General features: G+C 47.8%; 1 protein-coding gene across 1 annotated transcript in view; it reads left to right on the top strand.

Moving 5' to 3' along the window:
• Pcp4 (Purkinje cell protein 4) overlaps positions 1–19,271 on the top strand; it is a 65,285-nt gene extending 46,014 nt beyond the window's left edge. Inside the window, exon 4 of the mRNA XM_023715935.1 lies at positions 18,864–19,271. Coding sequence (XP_023571703.1) covers positions 18,864–18,991 — 128 coding nt within the window. The 3' untranslated portion in view covers positions 18,992–19,271. The remainder of the gene's footprint in view (positions 1–18,863) is intronic.
• Positions 19,272–22,346: the final 3,075 nt, after the last annotated feature.

The following is a 22,346-nucleotide window of genomic DNA, read 5'->3' as shown; positions in this document are numbered from 1 at the left end:
TTTGTCAAAGATAAGGTGGCTGAGTGTGTTCGTAGGGGCTTCAGCATCTTCTAATCTATTCCACTGATATCAGGTCTTTTTTTGTTGCCAGTACCATGCTGATTTTATCACAGTAGCCTTGTAGTATAATTTCAAGTCAGGTATTGTAATGCCTCTTGCCTTGTCTTTATTGCCCAGAATTGCCTTTGCTATTCTTGGTCTTTTCTGGTTCCAAATAAATTTTAGGAACAATTTCTCTATGTCTGTGAGGTATGTTGGTGGTAGTTTGATAAGGATTGCATTAAATCTGTACAGCAATTTTGGGCGTATGGCCATCTTCACAGTGTTGGTTCTTCCTAAACAGGAGCAGGGAATATCTTTCCACTTTCTGAAATCCTCTAGGATCTCTTTTTTAAGAGTACTGTAATTTTCCATGAAAAGATCTTTGACTTCTTTAGTTAGATTAATTCCAAGGTATTCATTTTCCTCGGTGTTATTGTGAAAGGTATTGTTTCTATAATTTCCCTCTCAGTGTGTTTGTTGTCTGTGTAGAGGAATTCTATTGACTTTTGGGTATTGACTTTGTATCCTGCTATGGTACTGAATTTGTGTATTAATTCTAGTAGCTTCTTGGTGGAGTTTTTTGGGTCTTCCAAGTAAGGTATCATGTCATCTACAATTTATCTTTGTATTGTTCCTTTGTTGACTTCAAGCTGCCTCCCGACTCTTGGCCACATGGAGCAATGGTGCGGGCTCCTCCTCTGAATGACAGGAGCTGTGCAGGGCTTGCGGGGTTCAGAAAGGACTGTGCATCCAGGATCTAGTCACCATGGCAGGGCCTGTTGGGAGCAACCAGGGCCCCATGGAATAAGGGGCCACCAGGACCTCAGTAGGGCAAGATCTCAGGGGACAGGAAGAACAGCCTGCCACGTCCTGCATGAGGCCGCCTATTTCCTGGAATTCTGTGCAGATGTGTAGGTTTGTTAGATTTAGCAAATAAAAGTGGAGTAAGCCCAGTATGATGTCAGTTTTAGGTAAACAAAGTTTAAAAACACATCTCACGCAATGTTGGGAATATAGTTAGACTAATTTTTCTAAATCTGAAATTAAACTTAACCAGACATTCCATAATTTATCAGGCACCCCCAGGAGAGAGGGAGGCAAGAGAAAAAACACCCAGAGTGCTCTCTTTCTGCCTTCTGAGCCCCTTCAGGGTCACCTGGCCCAGCCCAGCCAGGCCAGGGCCAGAATGGGCAGTTGAGGGTGGGAGGTGGGGGTGGGGGCGCAGCCAGGCCAGCCCCAGGCTCAGGAGGCCTTCACTCGGCCTTCAGCTGCCACTGTGAGCCTCCAGCTGTCCTTGCCCATCCTTCCTTGCTTAAAAGCAAAGCCATTTAGTGAGCCACAGTATGCATGCTTGGAAACCGAGCTAGTCAAGAGGCCAAGGCAGGAGGACTGCAAGTTCAAGCCAGGTTGGGCAAATTAGAGCTTGTCTTGGAAATTTAAAAAAACTTTTAAAAAGAGCTAAAAAACAAAAGGAGACAATTATGTTGTAAGCATTTGCAGCTCACGAGGGCAAAATAGGAAAGACGTCTGTTTACAGATTCTGGATGAGTTGTAGCCAAAAGGGAGCGAGAAGCAGCCCTGCCACTCCATCTTTTTTGTGAACTGTGTGGCTCACTGGCTGGCTTAATATATTTAGAGGAGGAAAACTGTCAGGCCTGTTTTCGCACAATGATGTCTTTGACACTGCTCAAGCAATTAGGCTGTCTCGTGAGGGTGAAGGGGCTTGCTGCACAGTCAGCAGAAGCCCCTCCCTCCTCAGGTGTCATTCAGAGAGTAAAGGAGTGGCCCAAGGGGACGTGTGAGGAGGACTCCCTAACTGGAGCCCAGAGGAGCCCCAGAGCCACTGACTGTGGGTGGCGTCAGAACCAGAGGTCAGGCGCTTGGAGCAGGAGCTGCCCTGGTCCAGGGAACAGGCTAGGGTGACAACCACAGCTGTCATGTTTCCCATGGCTGCAGGCTGGGAAAGGAGGTAGCCCTGATCTTTCCCAGCCAGAGCTTCAGAGAAAAGATATCTTCCTTTACCTCTACTGGCCCAAAGGGACCCAGGAGCTGGTGTGCCTTCTCCCAGGCCCCTCTTTGTGACCTTGTCTTTGTTTTGTTTGCGACAGGGTCTCACTATGTAGCTTAGGCTGGCCTTGAGCTCATAGAGATCCTCCTGCTTTAGCTTCCCAAGTGCTGGGATTACAGGTCTGCACCACCACTGGTGGTGACCTTGTCTCTGAACCTCTGAATTAAACTTCAAGTTAAACCTGCCTTTTGAGTGGCTAAAGAGCAGCCACTAAAAAGTAGGAGGAATTGCCCTCTCCTCTTCATGAGACACATTTTTCCTCTAGTTTCCTCCCTCTCCTTCCCCACACATGGGATGGATTGCTCTTCTCTGCTTTTTTCTTGGTGAAGAAATGAAGGCTGTGCCCTGCAATGCCGATCTCAGTGCCTGAGGCTATGGCGTCCCAGCATTTAAAGGTAGCAAGTTACCAGCGTCACTCTTTCCAGTGTTCGCTTGAAGGTATTTATTGTGATTGTCATTTTTACCCCAATTACAGCTTGTTGCTCTGCTCATTCTCCATGGCAAGATCTTCTAAACTTTTTGTCAGACTGGGCATTGCCCTTTCTTTACAGTTTACTGTTTTAGGCTGCTTTCTCTTTTGCATCATGTTGTATCTTTGTTCTCACTATAAGCAAGAAGACCAACTTGTTGGTGTGTTGTTGGAGGGAATTTAATAAGACTGTTTTAAACATTACACTTCCCTTGAATGCCACCCCTGTCCCTGCTCTTCACTCAATAGCAGCCTATCAGCACATGGGTTCTAGAGGGCTCTCTGCTCCAAGGGGGGCCTGGAACCATGTGGAGCTGTGATTGGATCATTGAAAGCGGTATTGAGTGGACAACTGCAGATGGGCAGTGGGCACGGGAGCCCCGGGATATAGCTCATCACTGTTCGGGCCACGCTCCTTCTAGGGATTCATGTTACATGCGGTGGTAGCTTGTTCTGCTGTTTCTGCAGTTGGCAACTAGCTTCTTTGATATTTTTAAGCACATTCTCTTTCTCCCATTCTATCATCACAGACTCTGAACATAATTAAAAATAGAACTGTGCAATTCATCTATTCTATTATTATTGTTATTATTATTTTGTGTGAGATATGGTCTCACCATGTATTTCAGGCTGGCCTTGAACTTGTTGCAGTTCTCTTGCCTCCACTTCCCGAGTGCTGGCATGTGGGCTAGAAAGCAGTTGTCCCAGGTGTCAGGGAAGTTGCTAGTGGCCAGGGGCTGGTGCAAGCGAGGGTTTTTATTCCAGGTCCTCCTGTTGCAAGCAGCTCATGAGAACACAACTGCATGAGAATGCACCTTTGTACATCCAGCTTGCACTTCCCACCTCCACTTGTTGTGCAAATTGTTGTCAGACCGTTATTCTTTCTGTCTCTAGCCTTGGTTAGGTTTAGAGCTTCAGTGTTTCAATATAAACACCAACTGTTCGGCAGCTGGAACTGATGAGGGCTCACCGAGGTGCAGTTTCTCACAAATTCACACACTCGAAAAAGTGTGTCTTGAGTGTGTTTGCAAATGAGCTGGGACGTCAGAGCTGACCCTGGAGGTGCTTCTTGGGGATGTTGAGGTGTTTGCTGGCTACACGAGTGCCAAGCCACTTCCACCCGGGGAGCACTGAACTTGGTAATGGTTTTGCAGGAACTTCAAAGAAAACAGAAATATTTAGCACCTGACTTTTGGGTTATGTTTGGGCTCACTGAGACCATGTTCTCACCTCACCACAAACACTTGGAAGAGCTGCTAGATTAGGTGTTTCCAGCAGCTCTTCCAGCCTTGTCCATTCCCTGGATCCCAGCACAGGACCCCTTGGCTCCAAGGCCTGGCTGGAGAATAATGCCTGATTCTTGATCCAATCACAGCTCCGCATGGTTCCAGGCCCCCCTTGGAGCAGAGAGCCCTCTAGAACCCATGTGCTGATAGGCTGCTATTGAGTGAAGAGCAGGGACAGGGGTGGCATTCAAGGGAAGTGTAATGTTTAAAATAGTCTTATTAAATTCCCTCCGTGGTACACCCAAGGCTCTTCCAGCCCTGCCATTCTGGCTTTCACCTTGTGCGCCTGCATCCCCTGAGGTGACCCTTTGCACCTCTTTGGCTTCTGCCACCTCCACTGTGGGGCCGTGTTGTCTCTTGGGTCCTCCCCAGTTCTATTTCCTTAGGACCTTGCAGCCAGCTGTCCCTTCCCCAGGACACTAGACTGTTTGGTGTCTTCATTTTGTTTTACTTTTTGCACATATCAACAGAATGTTGCCTGTTAGTTCAAAGGAGAAACACAATGGTCTTCTCATGGAGGAAGCTGAGGGGGAAGGAGACTCAGTGTGTGGAATCCGAATTGGGTGGTGCTGCTTGGGAACACACACCTCGCAAGGCTTCCGGTGGGCATAAGAGTGGGCAGCAGCAGTTTCTTGCTGCAGAGGCAGAGGCAGGTCCTGGCCCAGGCAGCAGCAAGCACACCTGTAATTACATTGTTAATGCAATTTTGCAGCCCCAGAAATTCCAGTTTTCTTTGGGAACTTTATAGCTGTTTTACACTGGGAGCCACAGTGATGCCACCCAGCCCCCGGCATTGCTAGAAACACACCAGAGGATGCTAAATTGTACCTCCCCCAGCCCCTCGACAAATGAGAACTGAGTCACAGCTACTTGTTGAAAAATTCTCCCTTGCCTTTTCTATAAATTCAGTCTATCGATGCCCTAATTATGGTTATGTGTGGAGGAACTGAGCTGTAATTTTGAAATTATGAGTCTGATTCATTTGTGGAATAGTAAGATTAGATCTCTCAAGACATTGTGCTCTACATGCAGGTATAATGTTCAGGGTCATTCTATTCACATATCTCGGAGTGTAACAGAACTAGAAAATTTTGCCAATTACATATCTGGGCTGGAAATAGTCAGTGAGGTCACCCTGGTCATTCACAGATGGCAAAATGCAACTTCCTGTTGTATATTTCCTCAGTTTCACTTAAAATGACTTCAGCCAGGGGTCAGAAGTGACCACTCCTGGGAGTGGCTTCCATTCCCTTATAGACTAGGGTTGGGCACTTTTTTCTAGCCTTCATCTAAATTGGCTTCCCCCGCTGACTTCTGCTAATGCTCCTTTGAGCTCCCACAGCCAAAAATGAATATTTTATCACAGCTGAAATTTTTGAAAGGCTTCCACCACCTCTGCTAATAATTAGAATGCTTCTAGGGATAGTTTAATGTTGGTCCTTTGGAAAATGATGAGTTTTTAAATAACTGTTTCAAAACAGTATCAACTAGAGTCACTGGAAATTTGTTTCTGTCTTTTAATTCTTGAAAGAGACCTCTCTTTCTATTTAGTCAGTGAACTTTTGGATGAGGAGGCTTCTGTGCAACCCAGGGTGGTATCAAAGAGGCCCACGTCAAAGGTCAGGAAACCAGTCTGCATCGGAGCTGTCCCCAGGAATTTGTCTATCTTAGCCAGTGTGGAAAAAAAAAAACCCCTGGAAATTCAAGATTCTTTTTGGTGCTGGGAAAGTGCTTATTCTATTTCTCCTTAGGTCTGGTTGTCAGAGCATTTTGCGTGGCTTAGAGCTAAATCTAACTGCGAACATTAATCTTTCTGAGGCCTGCATACTCTATGTGGTTCAGCTAATTCAGGATAGTACCTGCCTTTTTTTCTTCCTGGGAATTCAGTTTTATACTATTCTGTAATAATCGAGCCCATCTTACCCATAAAGCTCTAGGTGACCCAGCTCTAGAAAGTAATTTATGACAAGCAGAGAATGTCTGCTTTGTGTGCTTAAGAATGGGCCGGTTTATCTAAGCAAATAGAGCTAAGAGGTCACTGTTCTCAGCCAAGGAAAGGGAGGAGGATGGAGGGATGAGGCTGGAGGTCCACCAGGGAGTGTGGTGCTTAACTGTCACAGGGACAGTTGTGGAGCTCAGTATACTGGCTTCTGTCAAAGCTGTCCGTACCCCTGGTGTCCTCACCTGAGTACTTGACCACATCCAGGGTCAGAAGGCCTTTGAAATACGAGAAGCCAGAGATCTAGGTGGTGACGTTGATTGCTGTCCCTCTTTTCTTGACACATGAAAGGAAGGCAGAGACCAGCACAGAGCACAGGACACAGGGCTAGACAGGGCTGTAGGTGGGGGTAGGGCCAAGCAGCACAGGGATCAGCTCAGCTCTGATGGATGCGGTATGGACTTGATTCTGATTTTGCCTCAAGATGCCTTTATGAGACACCAGCCAGAGACTTAGACCCCAAATTCAATCCCATACACAACCAGCACCTGCATTGGTATCTAGTCCCCAGGCGGGATGGTAATCCTTGCAAACACACAGCTGAACACTTGGGTTGAAGGGCCAGGGTGGGAATGTGTCCTCTGAGATAGGGCACTGGCCACTTAGCTGTCAGCCAGGGATGAGGCCCCGTGCCTTGCACTGCACGGGCAGCCTTCTAGTCAGGCGACCACAGAGGTAGGTGTGTGTGTGTGTGTGTGTGTGTGTGTGTGTGTGTGATGATGATCCTAATACTGAAGACAGCTTCCACCCTTCTCTGCCAGCAGGGATGATTTTCCATGCATTCTGCTGCTGTTCCCTGTCTTGAGGAGGCTTGGTGACTGCTTCTCAGCCAGCCCTTCTCTTCCTCAGGCACTGAGTTCTGGTGTGTGAGCCCCTTGCCTCTCCTACCTTGCCTCCCACAAGTCAGCTTCTCCTCAGAATTCTAGAGTGCGGGCAGTTAGGCGATAATCAGCAGGCTCAGGCCAGCCTCTTGTACTAAGGAGGATGCTGACTGTCACCTATTGTTAAGGTTGTGTTTGACTCTTTTTCCTGTGGAATCCTCGGGGATTTTGTGAAATTCTTTGTAGCAGTGAAAATAATCAGAGATCTCTCTTTTGAGGCTGGCATTTGGAGGCTTAGTAGCTGAGGGAAAGTGAGCACTGGGAGGCAGGGAGCCCACTGAGAAGACGGCAGACCCTTGGGAAAATCAGGTCATGCCAAAGGAGGGAAAACTTGATTATTCAAAAGCTAGGAAAGGAAGGACTAATAGAGATGGAGATGGAGTACAAGGGTGTGGTTGAAACCCAGCTTGGGCCTGTTTTTGTCTGTTCACCCACTGAAAAAGCCACTTACATCACCGACTGGAAAAGGAAAGGTTTGGCCTGAGGCACTGCTGTTCCTTGAGGCGAAAAGGTTACAGAAAGCTGGAAGCCGGAAGCCAGAAGCTGCCAGAAGCCAGGAGTTATGGTTTGGAAGGGTCAGAGGAAGTATTTGTAAGAGACAAGTGCAGAAAGTCATCCTGTTGTGAGGAGATGGCCACCATGTCAGGCAGGGGACTGATGTACCCAGCAAAAAATGTGCATCGTCAACACAGGAGTGCACACGCACAATGCATGGCGACACGCATTTACATTTCTGTTATCGGCTTCAAGTGGAATGTTCACCTACAAGAAGCTGAAAGCCCACAGAGACAACAACTTAAGTAAAGGAAATGCTTACTTCTCTTTCATCTAAAAGGAGGCTAGTTGAGGGCAGCCAACATAGTTTCAAGGATGATCAAGCATTTATGTTACCATGTTCCTGTTGTCAACAGAAGACTTCCAACTTACGGTCCATCATGGCTGCCTGGGTGCCAACCGCTGCCCCTGGGTTTCCAGCCTGCAGACAGGATTGAGGCACAGAAGCGAAGAGGGGCAGAAGTGGCCATCTTTTCTTGGTTTCTTTTTTTCTGTTCACTTTACATAGACTAGACCTGAGTAGTGTGCTAGCTGTAGCTGACAGTAGGGAGCCTGGAAATTTCTCTAGGAGAACATGCGCTGAGTTCCAAAGCTGGGCTTTGATAATGAAGAAGAAAGAGAGACAGAGAGGCAGTGAAGAGGCTCAGCCATGGCATGTTTCTGCCTTTGGAGTTCTGTGAACATGTGGTCCCCAGCTGTCTTGCATGGACGGCTGTCTGGAGTGCTGCAAGTCTCTTGCGTCTTTCTTCCCACTCAGCTGGAAGCATTTCTTTGTCAGATGGTGAAGGAGAGAAAATCATGACGTTTTTCTGTGGTTTGCTGTTGGGGCAACCAGCTACTGAGTCCAGGAAGGAGCTGGAGACATCTGGGCTGCCATCCCCAGCCCTGAAGCCATTTCCCTTCTTTGCTTTCCTGCACGAAGCAGGAAAATGTCCTCTATGCAGGTGCACAGGAGGTGGCAATCCAACCTCTGAGTGCAGAGGACCCTCCTGTACTGGTCTTGGGTCACATTCTCCTCTCATCCCAGCTTCTGGGGAAAGCTGGGCTGGATTGTGGTGGGCACTTCCTGCAGAATGTGTCCTGCCGTGGGGTTCAGGGCAGTCGGCAGTGAGCAGGATATAACCCCATCCATCTCTGCCCTGATGCCAGCAGAGGTGACATCTTCCTGGGTTGGCCACCATTCAAGGCTGACTTGAACCTTCCCTGATCCTGGCAGTGTTACTGCCTGGTTGGATCCCATGTGTGTAGCAGAATCTGCTCCTGGGACAGCTGGGAATGAATTCCTCCAGCTCTTCTTCCTCTGGGGTAGAAGGAAGGCCTAGGGGTGGGTGTGGGGAAGCCAGCCTGCACAGACTCAGTAGGAAGTTGCCCTCTGACTTCTGTCTACACCTCTCCAGGCATGTGCAAGCTCTGTCCCTTCAAAACATCTGGAGAAAGCAAGTGAGCCTAGCATCCATTCATCTCTGTGGCAATGGCAGGGATGGACAGGACCCTGAAGCTATAGTCAAGACTTGTCCCTGTCACGCTGTATCTTATCATGCCTCACTGCTCATCTTTGCACTGCTGTGATGGTTATGTGCTTTAACAGCTAGTGTCATGAGCAGAGTTGTGCTCCTGAGTTCCTGTGTTGAACACCCCCCACACACCCAGAATGTAACTGTGTCTAGAGATCAAATCTAGAAGTACTTTAAAGAAATAATGAAGATAAAATGAGGGTGAGTCCTAGTATCCTTACAAAGAGATTAGAGTGGGATGTAGTGGAGCTCATTGGGTAACCCTAGAACTCTGGGAGGCTGAGACAGGGAGAGCACAAATTTTGGCCCAGTTTGGGCAACTTAGTCCCTGTCTCAATCCCTCAACCCAAAATCCTGGGGGTGAGTTGCTAAGGATGGAGTTCAGTGTAAAGGCCATGGGTCCGATCGCCAGTACTGAAGGGAAGAGTGATTGGGATACAGACACACACAGAGGGACCCTAGTGGGATGCCAGGGAAAATGGGCTCAGGAGACCCTGCTCCTCACCCTCGGATCTTGAAGTACCTCCTGGACCATGAGGAAATGCTTACCTGTTGTGTAGGAGATGTGTTATGGAGCACATTTTTTTTTTTTTTCAATCCCCAGCAAACTAACAAGGTTAGAAAGAATTTTTGGAAAAACATACGTCTTTTCAATGATTTTCACTCTCCTTCCTTAATGAATTAGAGGGAGGTCTGATCTGATCAGGATCCTTCTTCCTTCTCCATTCTAGAGATCTGCTCTTGTTTGATTTTTTGAGCACACAGCTGGACGGTCCCCTTACAGCAGCCAGGATGCAGCTCCTGGGAGCCAGGGACATGGGGAAGTAGGAAGGAGCCCGTGCAGACAGGCGAGGATCTCAGCTGCCCAAATTAGGCCTTGCACCCAGTGGAATCCGGTCCGCATGGTCTAGGCCTCAAAACACCTCTATTTTAGGACAGCAGAGACTTGTGCTCCTGGGAAATGCTTACCAAAGAAGGTGCTAACCCAGTAAATAGAGAGCTTGAAGAAATGGGAATCGTGTTTTTATTTGATTTGGAGAACATAATAGATGCAGAAAGTCCCTTGCTCGGCGCTGCTAATCCCTGACCTTACTCATTAATCTCTGCCTCTCTGCACAGACCTGGAAAATTGCAATTCTCCGCACCAGCAACCCCTGCACAATAAAGACAGAGGCAGCCACAGGCACGTAGGACGGTGCTGAGCCCTCAGGGGAGTCACTGGGAGCCCTGGGCAGGAGGACACCGCGGCCCTCTGCATGCCATTTCCAGCTTTTTAAAGAACATATTGTCTTTTTTTTTTTTTTTTAAATAGACATTTCAAAAAATATGGTGCTCTGTGCCAGCATTTTTATGTCCCTGGGTGTACAAATTTATTTTTATTATTCTTTTTTGGAAGGCACTGACCTTTTCCTAGCCCTAGATGTGTTGTTCTCTGGGTACATCTTGCTCCATGTTGGGGGGAAGGGACGAAGATCCAGCCCTTGCATGCTGTTCCTATCTTTCCTTGGCTTTGGCTGCCCAAGTTCAGGGGCTGGGGTCCTTTGCACACTGACTCCTTGGACAGCAGGTGGCCATGGTGTGACAGAAGTGTGACCCCCCCCGGCTCACGGTGCCCCCCAAGGACTCTGTGTCCATTAACTTAATTATATCAAGGGCAATGCAATTGACAGATATTAATTCTTCCAAAGTTAATATTATACTTTGAAGGAGGGACATTCTTCAAACCACGGCATCCAAGTGCCCCATTAGCAAGGCATGCTTAAGTTAAATGACTGTTATTTCTTTACAGAGTGCTAAAATTTAGGTCCTTTTATAGTACTGTATGTGCTGTGACTCCTAATGAAGGAAAACTCCTACTCAGGACAATTATATCCCAATTTACTGCTTATGTACAAATTTCTGATCTGCAGGATTAGTCCTTAGGAGGTAATTTGTTTCTATCAAATAAATGTTAAACTATAGTGAGGTATAAATACGTAAATGGGCCCTTTGCCCCCTCTGTGTGTGTGTGTGTGTGTGTGTGTGTGTGTGTGTGTGTGTGGTGTGGGGTGTTTGTTAGAATAAAAAAGCCTGTATTTCTAGACAGTGATCTTGCACCCCCACAGACTTGGAAACAAGTATCCGGGGGACTCTGCTCTTCTCAGCTGAGGGGTTGAGTTGGCGCACCCTCCCTGTTCTGTCTTTGGTGCGGGTGACTGGCTCTAGGGCCGGTGCACACTGAGTACGTGCCTTGCCACTGTACCGTGTAATACACCCACCCCTGGCATAGTTTTGCATTGGGCCTCCTTTTCACCTCTTTATCCTGTCTTGGGCCATCACAGTGTTGGGGAACAGCTTCGTCATGCTCTGGGATGACTTTTCACGTCTGTTAATTTCTAAGGAATTTATGTCAATTACTTGAAGTCTGCCATCTAGATTGTGAATGTACGGATGAAGAAAACCTTTCAAAATGCGTTGTTTCTAGGCCAGAAGGGTCCTCGCAGTCCCCTCCCTCCCCTCCTCTGGGGACGGCTTTGATCTTGTTCTGGGCACCAGCCTCCCCTGGCTCTGGCCCAACCTGCGGCCTGGCACACTCTTCGGATTAGCTCTCCTTTGTGGAGGCTCTGAAATTCTATGACTTTTAAATACATTTACCTTTCTACTTTATTTTCCTCTGGATATGGGGGAGGTGAGAGTGTCCTTGCTGTCCTCAGCCCCCCCACCCCAGACTGTGACAGCCCATTGGAAACATTTTGGACCATTTTCTAATTTGATATGAATTCTGCTGACCACCTGATAAACAAGTGTGTCTAGCAAGTTGACCAAGCACTTTATGTATTTAAAATTGGGCCATTGAAGACACGATTCTTCCTTGGTAGCCTTCTGGCCGATACGGAAGTGAGTCAGTCACCTCGGCTTCCATCTAAGATGAAAGCAGTGTGATACTGCAGAATAACCGTGGACTTGGAACAGGACCTGAACTCCACATCAGCCCTGGCCAACATCCATGAGGTGATCAAGGGTCCTTGGGCCTTTGTAAATGGGGACATTGAATATGTCCTATAGTTTTCATAAATGTGTACAGAATAAAACCACATCAGGAACACAAAGCTACTTTTACATCCAGAAGGCCTGAAAGTCAGACCCTGTGCTTTTGTGGCTGAATTGGGCCCACTCTCTAATGTACAGTTTTGAAGTCCTAACATTGTGTACTGCAGAATGCAACTGGGTCAGGGGGCCACAACTTGCATGCTAGGTGAGGCCCCCAGGGGGCATCCTAGCCCAGTAGGGCTGGTGGCCTTTTCAGAGGAAATGAAGATGCACAGAGAGGCCCAGTGTGTGTGTGTGGTTTCGTTGAAGGCACAGTGAGAAGGTGGCTGCCAGACTTTCAGGCTCTGGGACTGCGTCTGGGGTACAAGGGCAGCCCAAGCAGATGGCACTGGTGCTTGGGGAGTGTCTACTGTGGACTGTGCTCCGATCCCAGAACCGCTGCTCTCACACCAGATTCTATCCACTGGGATAAATCATAGGAGCTAATTTTGAAATAGTAAACCATTATTCCATCCAGGGGATTTTTATGACACTCTTGGAGACTTGTAATATTCATTTGGGATAGTCCTCAACTGTTGGTACTTCCTTACTTTTTACATTTATGATTCTCTATTTAACATTTGCCCATCCAATGATCTGTGAAAGATAATGCACTTAAGTATGTGAGGAAGAATCTATTTCATGCTCAATAAAGAGGAAAGTGGGGAGCTTCTGATTGTAAATGCATCTTCCAAGAGGGCTACCTACACATAATCTAGCCCAGGAGCAGAGAACACTCACTGTCTCTGTTGGTAAGAGAAAAGGCATGAGGCATTATTTCAGGAGAGGAGCACAGTACCTATGACAGTGCAGAACTGAATCACCAGATGGTCTGGCCCTCTGGGAACATCATATCTATGTTATTCTGGGGCCGGAGTGAGGGGACTGGTCCTGGTGGCTTGATGAAGTGGCATCAGACCACTTTGCAAATTTTCTGTTTTTGGGTGTATGTGGGTATGGAGAGACAGAGAGGGCACACGAAGTATGAGATGTAAGGTAGATAACAGATCGACAGATAATATAGTGCAACATGGACATTAATGTAGTGCTTGATGTAAGCTGTCTAGCTGAGTAGATTTACTTGTTTCTGAGTTGTGCTGGTCCTGTCCTGCTGGCTGTCCTCCCAGGGTGACTGGGGGTTTCCAGAATTGTATCCAACATCTTCATTTCCACCTATTGCTCTTGTTTTATAGTAGCTTTGGGTGCTATTATAAAATGTTTAGCATCTTCTTCTTTTAATTTTTTGAAAAATCTCTGTATTTGGATGTCAGTTCTCAGAATTTTTTGTATTCTAAAAGCAATTGCCAGCCGAGTATGGTGGTGCATGCAGCCTGGTAGATTTTGGTCTTTGCTTCCTGTGACACGAGGTCTTCCAGGCAATGGACTTCCTAGTAGGTGGAGTGCATAGGGCCTGTGGGGTCCTGGCGCAGCTGGGCACACGGGGCATTGTGGAGCTAATGGTCCAGAACTTGCCCGCCGCCTCTCGAGTTGCTACCTTTCCCACTAAATGTCATGATTAAAATTCACATCCTCCTGGTCGCTTCTGTGGCTTGTTTCAGATTGTTTGCATGTCTACACAGGGAAGGACGCAGCTGTGCACGAGCCCCAGACAGATGCCAGTGATAACAGACATGCAGGTGGGGACAGTTTGCAGAGAGTCTGGGTGAAGTATTGAGCACCCAGCCTGCCATGAAAACACCCCAGGAATCAGGTGGCCCCAGGTGCTCCTGTGCAGGCAGCAGAACCCAAGATAAAAATGTCAGCCTTCTCCCAGGTCCTGTATAGACTAGGGCCCTCAGAAGCCTTTCTGAGAGTCAACAGACACAGGAAATGGTGGCACTGTAGACCATGGTGACAACGACATTTGCATGGAACATTGGGGCAGGCCTCATGGACTGCTGCCTTATCCTAGTACCTGCTGCCTTATCCCAGTGTCAGTTCACCCCATTTGTGAGCCACGGGCCACATAGATGGCAGGGAGGGCCCTTTCCTGGATGTGGCTTAACTGTGCCTCTCTGGGCAGCCGGCCTTGGAAGAGCCACCTGCCACCCTGTGTAAGCAACCCTCTTTACTGTCCTTGCCTCCTTCTCCTGATTGTGCCGCTCCCACCCTCTAGGACTGCACTTTTGATGAAATGTTGATCTGGAGTTGGGTAGAGCAGGCTTTTGGAGAATGACTTCCCTTCCCCATTTCCTATGTAGCAAACTGAGAACTAGAAAACCTAAGAAACTTTCCCAAGGTCACACAGCAAATGAGGCAATCCTGAATGTTTTGGGCAGGCTTGCTGGAATGGGGAGGGTCCAAAGGCCTGGAGGGGCTACCCCTCAAGGACACTGACACAGGGCTGCACTTCCTTTGCTCCTCAGCCAGAAGTGGGGGCAATCACTACTGCAACCTGCAGGAGTTCACAACCCCTCCTAGCACCCAGGTCTGTAAGTGCCTCTCAGAGGCCCCTGGTCTGGTCCCCAGGTGCATATCTTCCCTGGATGCCTGTGCTCCTTTCCCTCTACTCAGTGACACAGTGATGTGTCCTGATGCCACACCGGCCAGAGCTGGTTGACTGCAGAGGGTAACTCGTTCATCTTAGCCCACCAGCTAGAAGTGAGGACTCGACAGCTGCCTGTCACAATTAACAGAGTCACCAGCAATCAGAGGTGATTAATCAGACACCTCCTTTATGCCAGGCCCAGTGAAGGCTGTGGGAATCAGGTGAGGAATGTAGCTCACACTTTGGGGGGCTGGAAAACAGGACCACCCAGGAGGAAGGGACAGCTTCAGAGGATGTGTAGCGATGGCATGGTGAAGGCACAGGTGCGAGGCTCCTTATGCAAGGAAGGAGCCCCAAGGGCTCTTCAGCCTCCCTGCCAACCTGCTGAGCCCTCTTTCCAGGCTTCTGCAACAGAAAGACCCAGATGACACTTCTTGTGGCTCTCACTTGCATCTTGTATCCTTGTCACCATTGCTGGGGACACTCAAGAGGCCCCTCAGCAAGCTCCTGGCCTGGGGTAGGGGCAGGCTAGGACCTTCGTTTCCTCTCCTCCAGCCTCCCTGGTGAGGCTTAGGTGTCCAGAGCTGAGCTGTGCTTTCCTGGCAGCCCCAGGCCCTTAGGCTGTTTTTGCCTATCCCTGTGCCACGGAACTTGAGGAGCTGTCACTTCTCGGCTAGCAATGCATCTGTCCTCTCTTCCCATGTCCCTGGTCTGTTCAGTGCCTGTGGGAGTGCAGACCTCCTCCAGGGCATGTGGGACTCTCCAGACCAAGCAGAAGGCAAAGATTCCCCAAATATCCCTGGTTGCTTTTTTAAACACTGATATTTTTCAAGCAAGGGAAGATCAATACGTCACTTTTGGCTGAAGGTATTAGTTTCAGGTATCATTATCAAATTGAGGTTTAGGGCCTAGCCTTACTGTCTCATTGTGTGTTTCCTAAATATATATAATTTTCTGCACCTGCATTTGTCATTTCTCAGAAAATAATATGGCTGGCTTTGCTATCACTTTCATAAACTGGAGAAGGTGAAGTAGGACCTTCAAAGCCTTCAAGTGGCAACAATATGTATGCCTAAGAGAAACCTCTTGTTTTCCTGAATTGCAGTGCAGTTTTTGCTTTTGCTGTCCCCATCCTCGAGGGCAGAAGGATTTGGGACTGTAACCTCCTACAAACAATGAGGATTCCTAGTGCTGTAGGTGCAGCAGAGCTGCACATTCTGCTGGGATGAAAGATTTAAGCTCATTAATCTCAAAGCCAATGTAATTTGTATTTCACAAATTGTACCTTCCTGGCCCAAGTTGACAGGGTAGCATTCATTAAGCATTTAAATTGTTTTATTAGTACATTTTTTTCCAGTGCATAATGATTATATTCTTTGTAGAGAGTTGGTACATCTTAATTCTTTGAATGTTCCTTTCCTGTGCCCACTTCTCTCCGTTTCTTGCTTCCCTTCCTGTATGCAAAAGATCTGTCTCTCTATTTCCTATCCTCTTGGTTTGCTCTATGCTGCTTATACTTTGGTTTTCTCATATAAGAGTGACAATGTGATATTTAAGCTTGTGTATCTGATGCATTTCACTTAACACGATGGTCTCAAGATGCATCTGTTTTCCTACAAATGACTGCAGTTCACCCTTCTTGATGGGGGAGCAGTACCCCACTGCAGGTAATGCCAGGTGTTTTTATCCATCCATCTGCTGATGGACACGTAGGCACTTTTAAGATTTTGCTGTTACAAACATGGGTGTGCATGGGTCACTGCAATATGATGTCTAACTTTTTCAGGAAAATACCTAGAAGAGGAGTATCTGGGTTGATGGAATTTCTGGTTTTAAGGTTTTTGAGGACTCTCCATATGATTTCCATGGTGGTTGAACAAGTGCACATTCCCACCAGCAGTGCAGCAGCGTTCTATTCCCCAAAGCCTCAGCAACTTTTGTTGTTCTCTGTTTTTTTTTGGTGCTGGCCATGCTTTCTGGGTTGGATGGAAGCTCAGTGTAGGCCTTGCTAATGGCCAGCAATGTTGAACATTTTTTCCTGTATTTATTGGCTACTTGCACTCCGAGAAGTGTCTATTCTTTTGCATTCCTTATCTTTTGACTGGGTCTTCCTAAGTCTCCACTGGCATCACAGTCACTCCTACTCCTTCTGGCTGTCTTTTCCCCCAACATTCCTTGAAATGTGGACCATAATGTGAGTGGCTACCCCATATAGTAGGGGACAACTGTCCTGTCCTGTGTTATCATGTGAGTTGTCCTGGATGGCACAGGACAGTCCCCAAAGAATCCCCTGCCAGCATGCATTCAAAACCCTTGCTTCCACAGCTACTGGCAGAAAATCTGGGAGGGAAGGAAAGAGTTATCTGGTTAAGGCTAAAAACTCATCAGCTTAACATGGCTGGAAAGGTAGGGGCCAGTGTTGCCCACCCAGACGAAGGCAAGGTTGAGGGGAACCTGGTTTGTCTTGAGGAAGACCAGAGCTGCGGGAGGGTCTGGGAGGAAGACACCCCATAGCCTGCTGCTGAAGTGAGCACCAGCTAACACAGACCTCTTGTGCTTATCTGCCTGCCTGTTTGTCAGTTTATCATGTATCTGTAAGTCTATTTATCTATTTATCATCTATCTATCTATCTATCTATCTATCTATCTATCTATCTATCATCTATCTACCTATCTAACCAAGAGTCTATTATCTATTTTATCCTCTTACACATTGGTCTACCCATCACTGTATCCATTAGCTCTCCCTGCCTAGATCAGCATGTATATGGACATACATCTTTATCATCTATCATGTAACTAATCTACACCTATCATCCATCTATTCTCTCTCTTTCTCTTTCTCTGTCACAGAGAACAGGAGAGGAAAGAGAGGGAGGGAAGGGAAGCACAGAGCAAGCAGAAGAGTTTGGCTTTGCCTTACTCCCACGTTGTGAGGGCTGTCAGGGAGCTGTGATGAGTGCAGGCCACCTGGGGACGGCTGGGCTGTCTGTTCACCTTAGGATGTATGTGCTCGCTTGCTGGTGGTCAGAGGCTCTTCATCCTGGACCCAGAGAGATGGCCTTGTCCTCAGATCTCGCTCCAACTAACCCCAGAGCTTGGACGGGCTGGGTCTCTGGAAAGGACTTCAGCCTTTAGCTTAGGGTCACCTTTCCCCTCAGGCCATGTGGGATAGGGATGTGGAGGCTCTGAGTCCATGCCAGGGCCCAGATGTTCACATTAGGAAAACAGGGCAAAAGGAAGGAGCCTGTAGGGATTCTGATGTTCACTGGCTTAGAGGAGCTTTAGACACTTTGCTGGTCAGTCTGGAGGATTTTATTTATTTGTTCCTATTACTCTGCAGAAAATTGCCCAGTCAGTGCACTGTGCAAAGGGACCTTCAGCCAACAGCTTCTCTTCTTTCTTGCTTAGATCCCTTTTCCAGTGGTCACTACAGCAAGAATGGGTTAGATCCTCCTGCCTCAGCAGACACATTGCTGATCCTACCTTGCTGGACTAGAGGGTTGCAGTTTGTGAATGTTCGGCCTTACTGTGAAGGTCAGATGGAGTCGTTGGTCCTGAGGTTGATAAAACCCTTGCCCTAGGCCAGGGAGGTAGCTCAGTGATGATTGCCTGCCTGACAAGCTCAAGGTCCTGAGTTTGATCCCTGGTACCACAAAACAAACAAACAAACAAACAAACAAACCCCTTACCCTAAATCCAATAGGAAAATTCTCCTTGGCCTCAGGAGTGTGCAGAGGCTCAGGGGACCAACCTGTGGTATCGGCTAACCCTGGCTCAGTGCCTGGAGCTCATATTTAAATTATGTCTCTGCCAGTAGCCAGGCAAAAGGAACAGCATAGGGAATATTTTAAAAAACACAGATAGAGAGAGGACAACATGGCTGAATAGAAAAGGGCCTCATTCAGAGATACTCAGAGAAATTCACCTAAAGCACAGATAGTTGGAAGAAGGGGAGGGACATACACTCTGAGACTAAAATCAATCTGACATAAGGGACTAATAGGTCAAAAAGTATGGGTAGAGCATGGCTAGTAGGAACATAAAATCAGGTAGAGCTGGAGTAGTGGGGCACACCTGTAATCTCAGCACTCTGGGAGGCTGAAGCAGGAAGATCCCAAGTTTGACCTCTGACAATGCAATTTAGTGACTTGGATCCTGTCTCAAAATAAAAAATAAAAAAGGGGCTGAGGTGAGAGCTCAGTGCAAAGGTCCCAGGTTCAATGTCCAGCACTGCAAAGCAACATAAAACAGTCACGTGTGGAAAATACAGGAAGCGTTGACACTGTGTCCTTACTTTTCAGTGTCCACCCTTCTCTCCCTAGGCATGGAAGACAGCAGGTTCTGCACTGTCCAGATAGTCTGGTATTGTCCTGGGTTGGAGCTTGAGCACCCAAACATGTGTCCCCATCGTGGGCCACCGCTCTGCTTACCTGTCACTGTTTTTTCTCTGCCTGTTGATTGCCTTACATTCACGTTTCTCTCACTGCAGATGGGCAGAAGAAAGTCCAGGAGGAGTTTGACATTGACATGGATGCCCCAGAGACAGAGCGCGCGGCGGTGGCGATCCAGTCTCAGTTCAGGAAGTTCCAGAAGAAGAAAGCTGGCTCTCAGTCCTAGCAAGGGGATTCCCTTCCTGGTTCACCTGGAGACACCAAGTCCAGCTGTCACCCGTTGAGAAATTAAAAGAACAAAACCATAGAGAGAAGTCACCCTCACACCACGCACACACACACTGCAAGCCCACGATGCATGTCCAGAACCCGCACTATTTACGCCCTCCTAGGTGGGGTAGGCAGTGAAGCTGTGAGTAGCTTAATCTCTGTGTTTGTCTCCATGACCACCCCCCCCACCCCACAACGACTTTCCTTGATGTTGTAATAAAAGGGAGTTAAGACGAGTGATTCCAGTGTCGCCTTTGACTCTCTTTTTATATGAATCCAGGAAGTTCCCTGGTGGGGGGGGTTGAGGTGACTGCAAGCCAGATGTCTATTTTCCTCTCAGGAGTGAGAGGGGGAACACAGCACCTACAGTTAGGCACTTCCGTGCTGAGCATAAGCAATGTGCCGTCAGCCTCCCCTTGAATGCGGAGAGCGCTTCCCGGCCAGGGCAGTGGAAGTATATTTTCTTCTTGTGACAGGAATACAGCCCTGTATGCCAGGTGCCAAAGCCTTAGAAGTGTCACTGGGGGATTATGACTCATTCAGTGGAACAAAAATCAGGCAGGGTGTTGCACCTGTGTTTGGAACATGACCCAGATGTGTTCAGATCTCCAGGGGTAACCCTCATGCCCACCTGCAGCCCTCTGCACCTGGGTGGCTCCAGAGGCCAGGATGCTGTCCCCTGACGCTCCCAAACCTTCCAGCGCTCCTCTTCTATCTGCTACCCACTTGGGTCAGTCATTACAGCTATCATTTGGAGCAGCTGTCTGGCTTCTCTCCTACCCTGTCTCGCCCTTTGAGCCTCAGAGATAAATTATTTCCCATGCTCCTCAGAGCCCAGTCTGTGTTGAAATGGTCTGAGGCTCACAGAGTCAGGAGCCCATCCACTGTGGATGCAACTGCCTTGGGTAGTAGGTGGAGGAGTCCCAGCCCCATTGGGACTTGCAGTTGTCATTCAAGCTCTGCTGCAGGAAGCTTGACGTAGTAGTCACTGGCATCTCCAACATCCCGAAGGCTCCACAGGAAGTGTGCTGTAGCCACTCATGATTCGTCCCTTCGTTGGCTCTGTAACCAAGCCTCAGGCCAGAATGTGAAGAATGGCAGGAGGAAGAGAAAGGTGTCCTGTGTGTGCACTGCGTGTGCGGGTGTGTGGGTGTGATGTGCACAGCGCTTGGATGCAGGCAAAGCTGTTCTGTTTGGGGTCCACATGATGGTCACCAGTACACAGGTTGAGCAAGATTGGTACACTGGAGAGGTCCTCTGTCATAAACTCCCTGGGAATACAGACTCACTGTGCTGTGTCAGAAATGCTCCGGCCTAGTGCTTTTCTGCTGTGTTAGAGATGACGACATGCTTGAACTCCTTGGATCAAGTTCCACAGCAGAGCACTAATAGGATTGGGTCAGCCCCAATGAGCAGCAAGGACAGCTCAGGCTGGGGTGTCGCCTGGAAGAGAACAGCTTCCAGAGATGGTTCTGAGGTGCAATGGCTTAAGATGTCCCCAACTGCTACTAGCATAAACTGGGAGCCATTTTCACTGCATTCTGAAGACAACCTCCCCCATACTTGTCCTCCCGCCATCCCCACTATTCTCTCATCCTCAGAAAATTCCACCTAAAGGAAGTGGGGGCCTCTCCCTACTGGATGTGTTCAGAGCCTGGCAGCCAGCATGGGACATCCTGGCCTCAGACTCCCTGGGAAGCTGCCCCAGTTCTAGGCACGACACCCACCCCAACCTGAGCAGCACGTGCTAGTGGAGCAGCTGCTCTCCAATGACCCCAAGGGCCTGGGAGGTCTTCACCTTGATGCGGGCCAGAGGACGAGGTGGGCTGGGGTGGGGCTGAGGTTTGGAGAGGGCCTGGAAGATCCAACTATGCCTTTCTCCGGAGCATGAATGATTGCTTTTGAGCCACAGGGATGAACTGAAATGTTCACTTCCCAAGTGGACCTGAGGGCTTGAACTCTAGTGGTAATTGGGTAAGTTGAGCCAAAGCCACAGAGGCCAGCAGAAGTGATGGCTTGTGACCCATGGCCCCAGAGGCCCTCTCTCTCCCAAGGTTGTAGCATTCACCCCTGTGAAGAAGAAGGGAGTCCTTCAGGGCAGACACAGGGGCTTGGCAACTTGAAGAGTCCCTAGTGCATTTCCTTTTGTGCCAACCTGCTTAGTCATTTTAAATTTTACTTAAGTGGTTCTTCCCAGAGTCCTCCTATGTGCATGGATGTGGCACGATGGCTGCACAGTAGGATAACACAAGCAAGGTATATATATTCAAGGAAAAACATACTCACTTTTAAATATTTTTATTTATTACTACTGCTACTACTCCTGCTGTTGTTATAATAATAACTATTGCCATCATTGTTTGCAAGAAGCTTAGAAAGCCCATTTGGAGAGAAAATCAGGAGGATGTAGAAGCAGATTCAAGACTCTACAGATGGGTCTGGGAGAGAACGAGGGGTAGTTTTGGTCACGGTAGTCATTTGATTGTGGTAAACAGGATCCTACTGGCACTAGCTAAGAAGAGAGAGTTATTCAGGTGCCACAGACATCCAGGAACAGAACATCCAAAATACCCAAGAAGAAAATAAAAGGAACACCGTAGGCAAGCAGAGCCACACCAGCTTTCTGGATGAGCAGTGGCACACGGGGAAGAACTGATGTCTTTATGTTACTGCCTTTTCAGCATTTTATGATTTTTATAAAGTCGTAGAGTAATTTCACATTGATCTTGAACATTTCATTTTGCTCTACTTCTAGATATTTTGTACTGTTTGCTGTCCTCTTATTTACGCAAGTGTTCTTTAGTTGGGTTTGCTATACCTAAGAAAACTGCTTTTTGTATATTTAGCTCTATAATCTTACTGGAATATCTATCATCTACACATCTATCTATCTATCTATTTATCTATCTATCTATCTATCTATCTATCTATCTATCTATCTATCTATCTATCTATCTATCATCTATCTATCCATTCACCTTATCATCTTTCCCCTGCCCCCCTATTGGGGAGTGAGCCCAAGGACTTTGCACTGAGCTCTCTCACCAGCTCCTTTTTTTATTTTGAAACAAGATCTCATGAAGTTGCTACATTGTTCAGGCTGGCCTTGAACTTGGGGTCCTTCCAGAGTTATGGGATTACAGTCAGGCATTACCATATCTGGCTGTACATGATTACTTTCTAGTAGATTCTCTTGGATTTCCAGGCAGACCATCCTATCATTGGCAAATAATCACCTCATCTTTTGCAGGACTCTTCATTCCTTAATTTTTCTTGTCTTGTCTTATTATGAGCTATCCATATGTCCAAGA

This window comes from Octodon degus, unplaced genomic scaffold (assembly GCF_000260255.1).
Source record: "Octodon degus isolate 3935 unplaced genomic scaffold, OctDeg1.0 scaffold00045, whole genome shotgun sequence".
Taxonomy (NCBI): domain Eukaryota; kingdom Metazoa; phylum Chordata; class Mammalia; order Rodentia; family Octodontidae; genus Octodon; species Octodon degus.
This window is presented reverse-complemented; position numbering and strand designations above follow the sequence as displayed.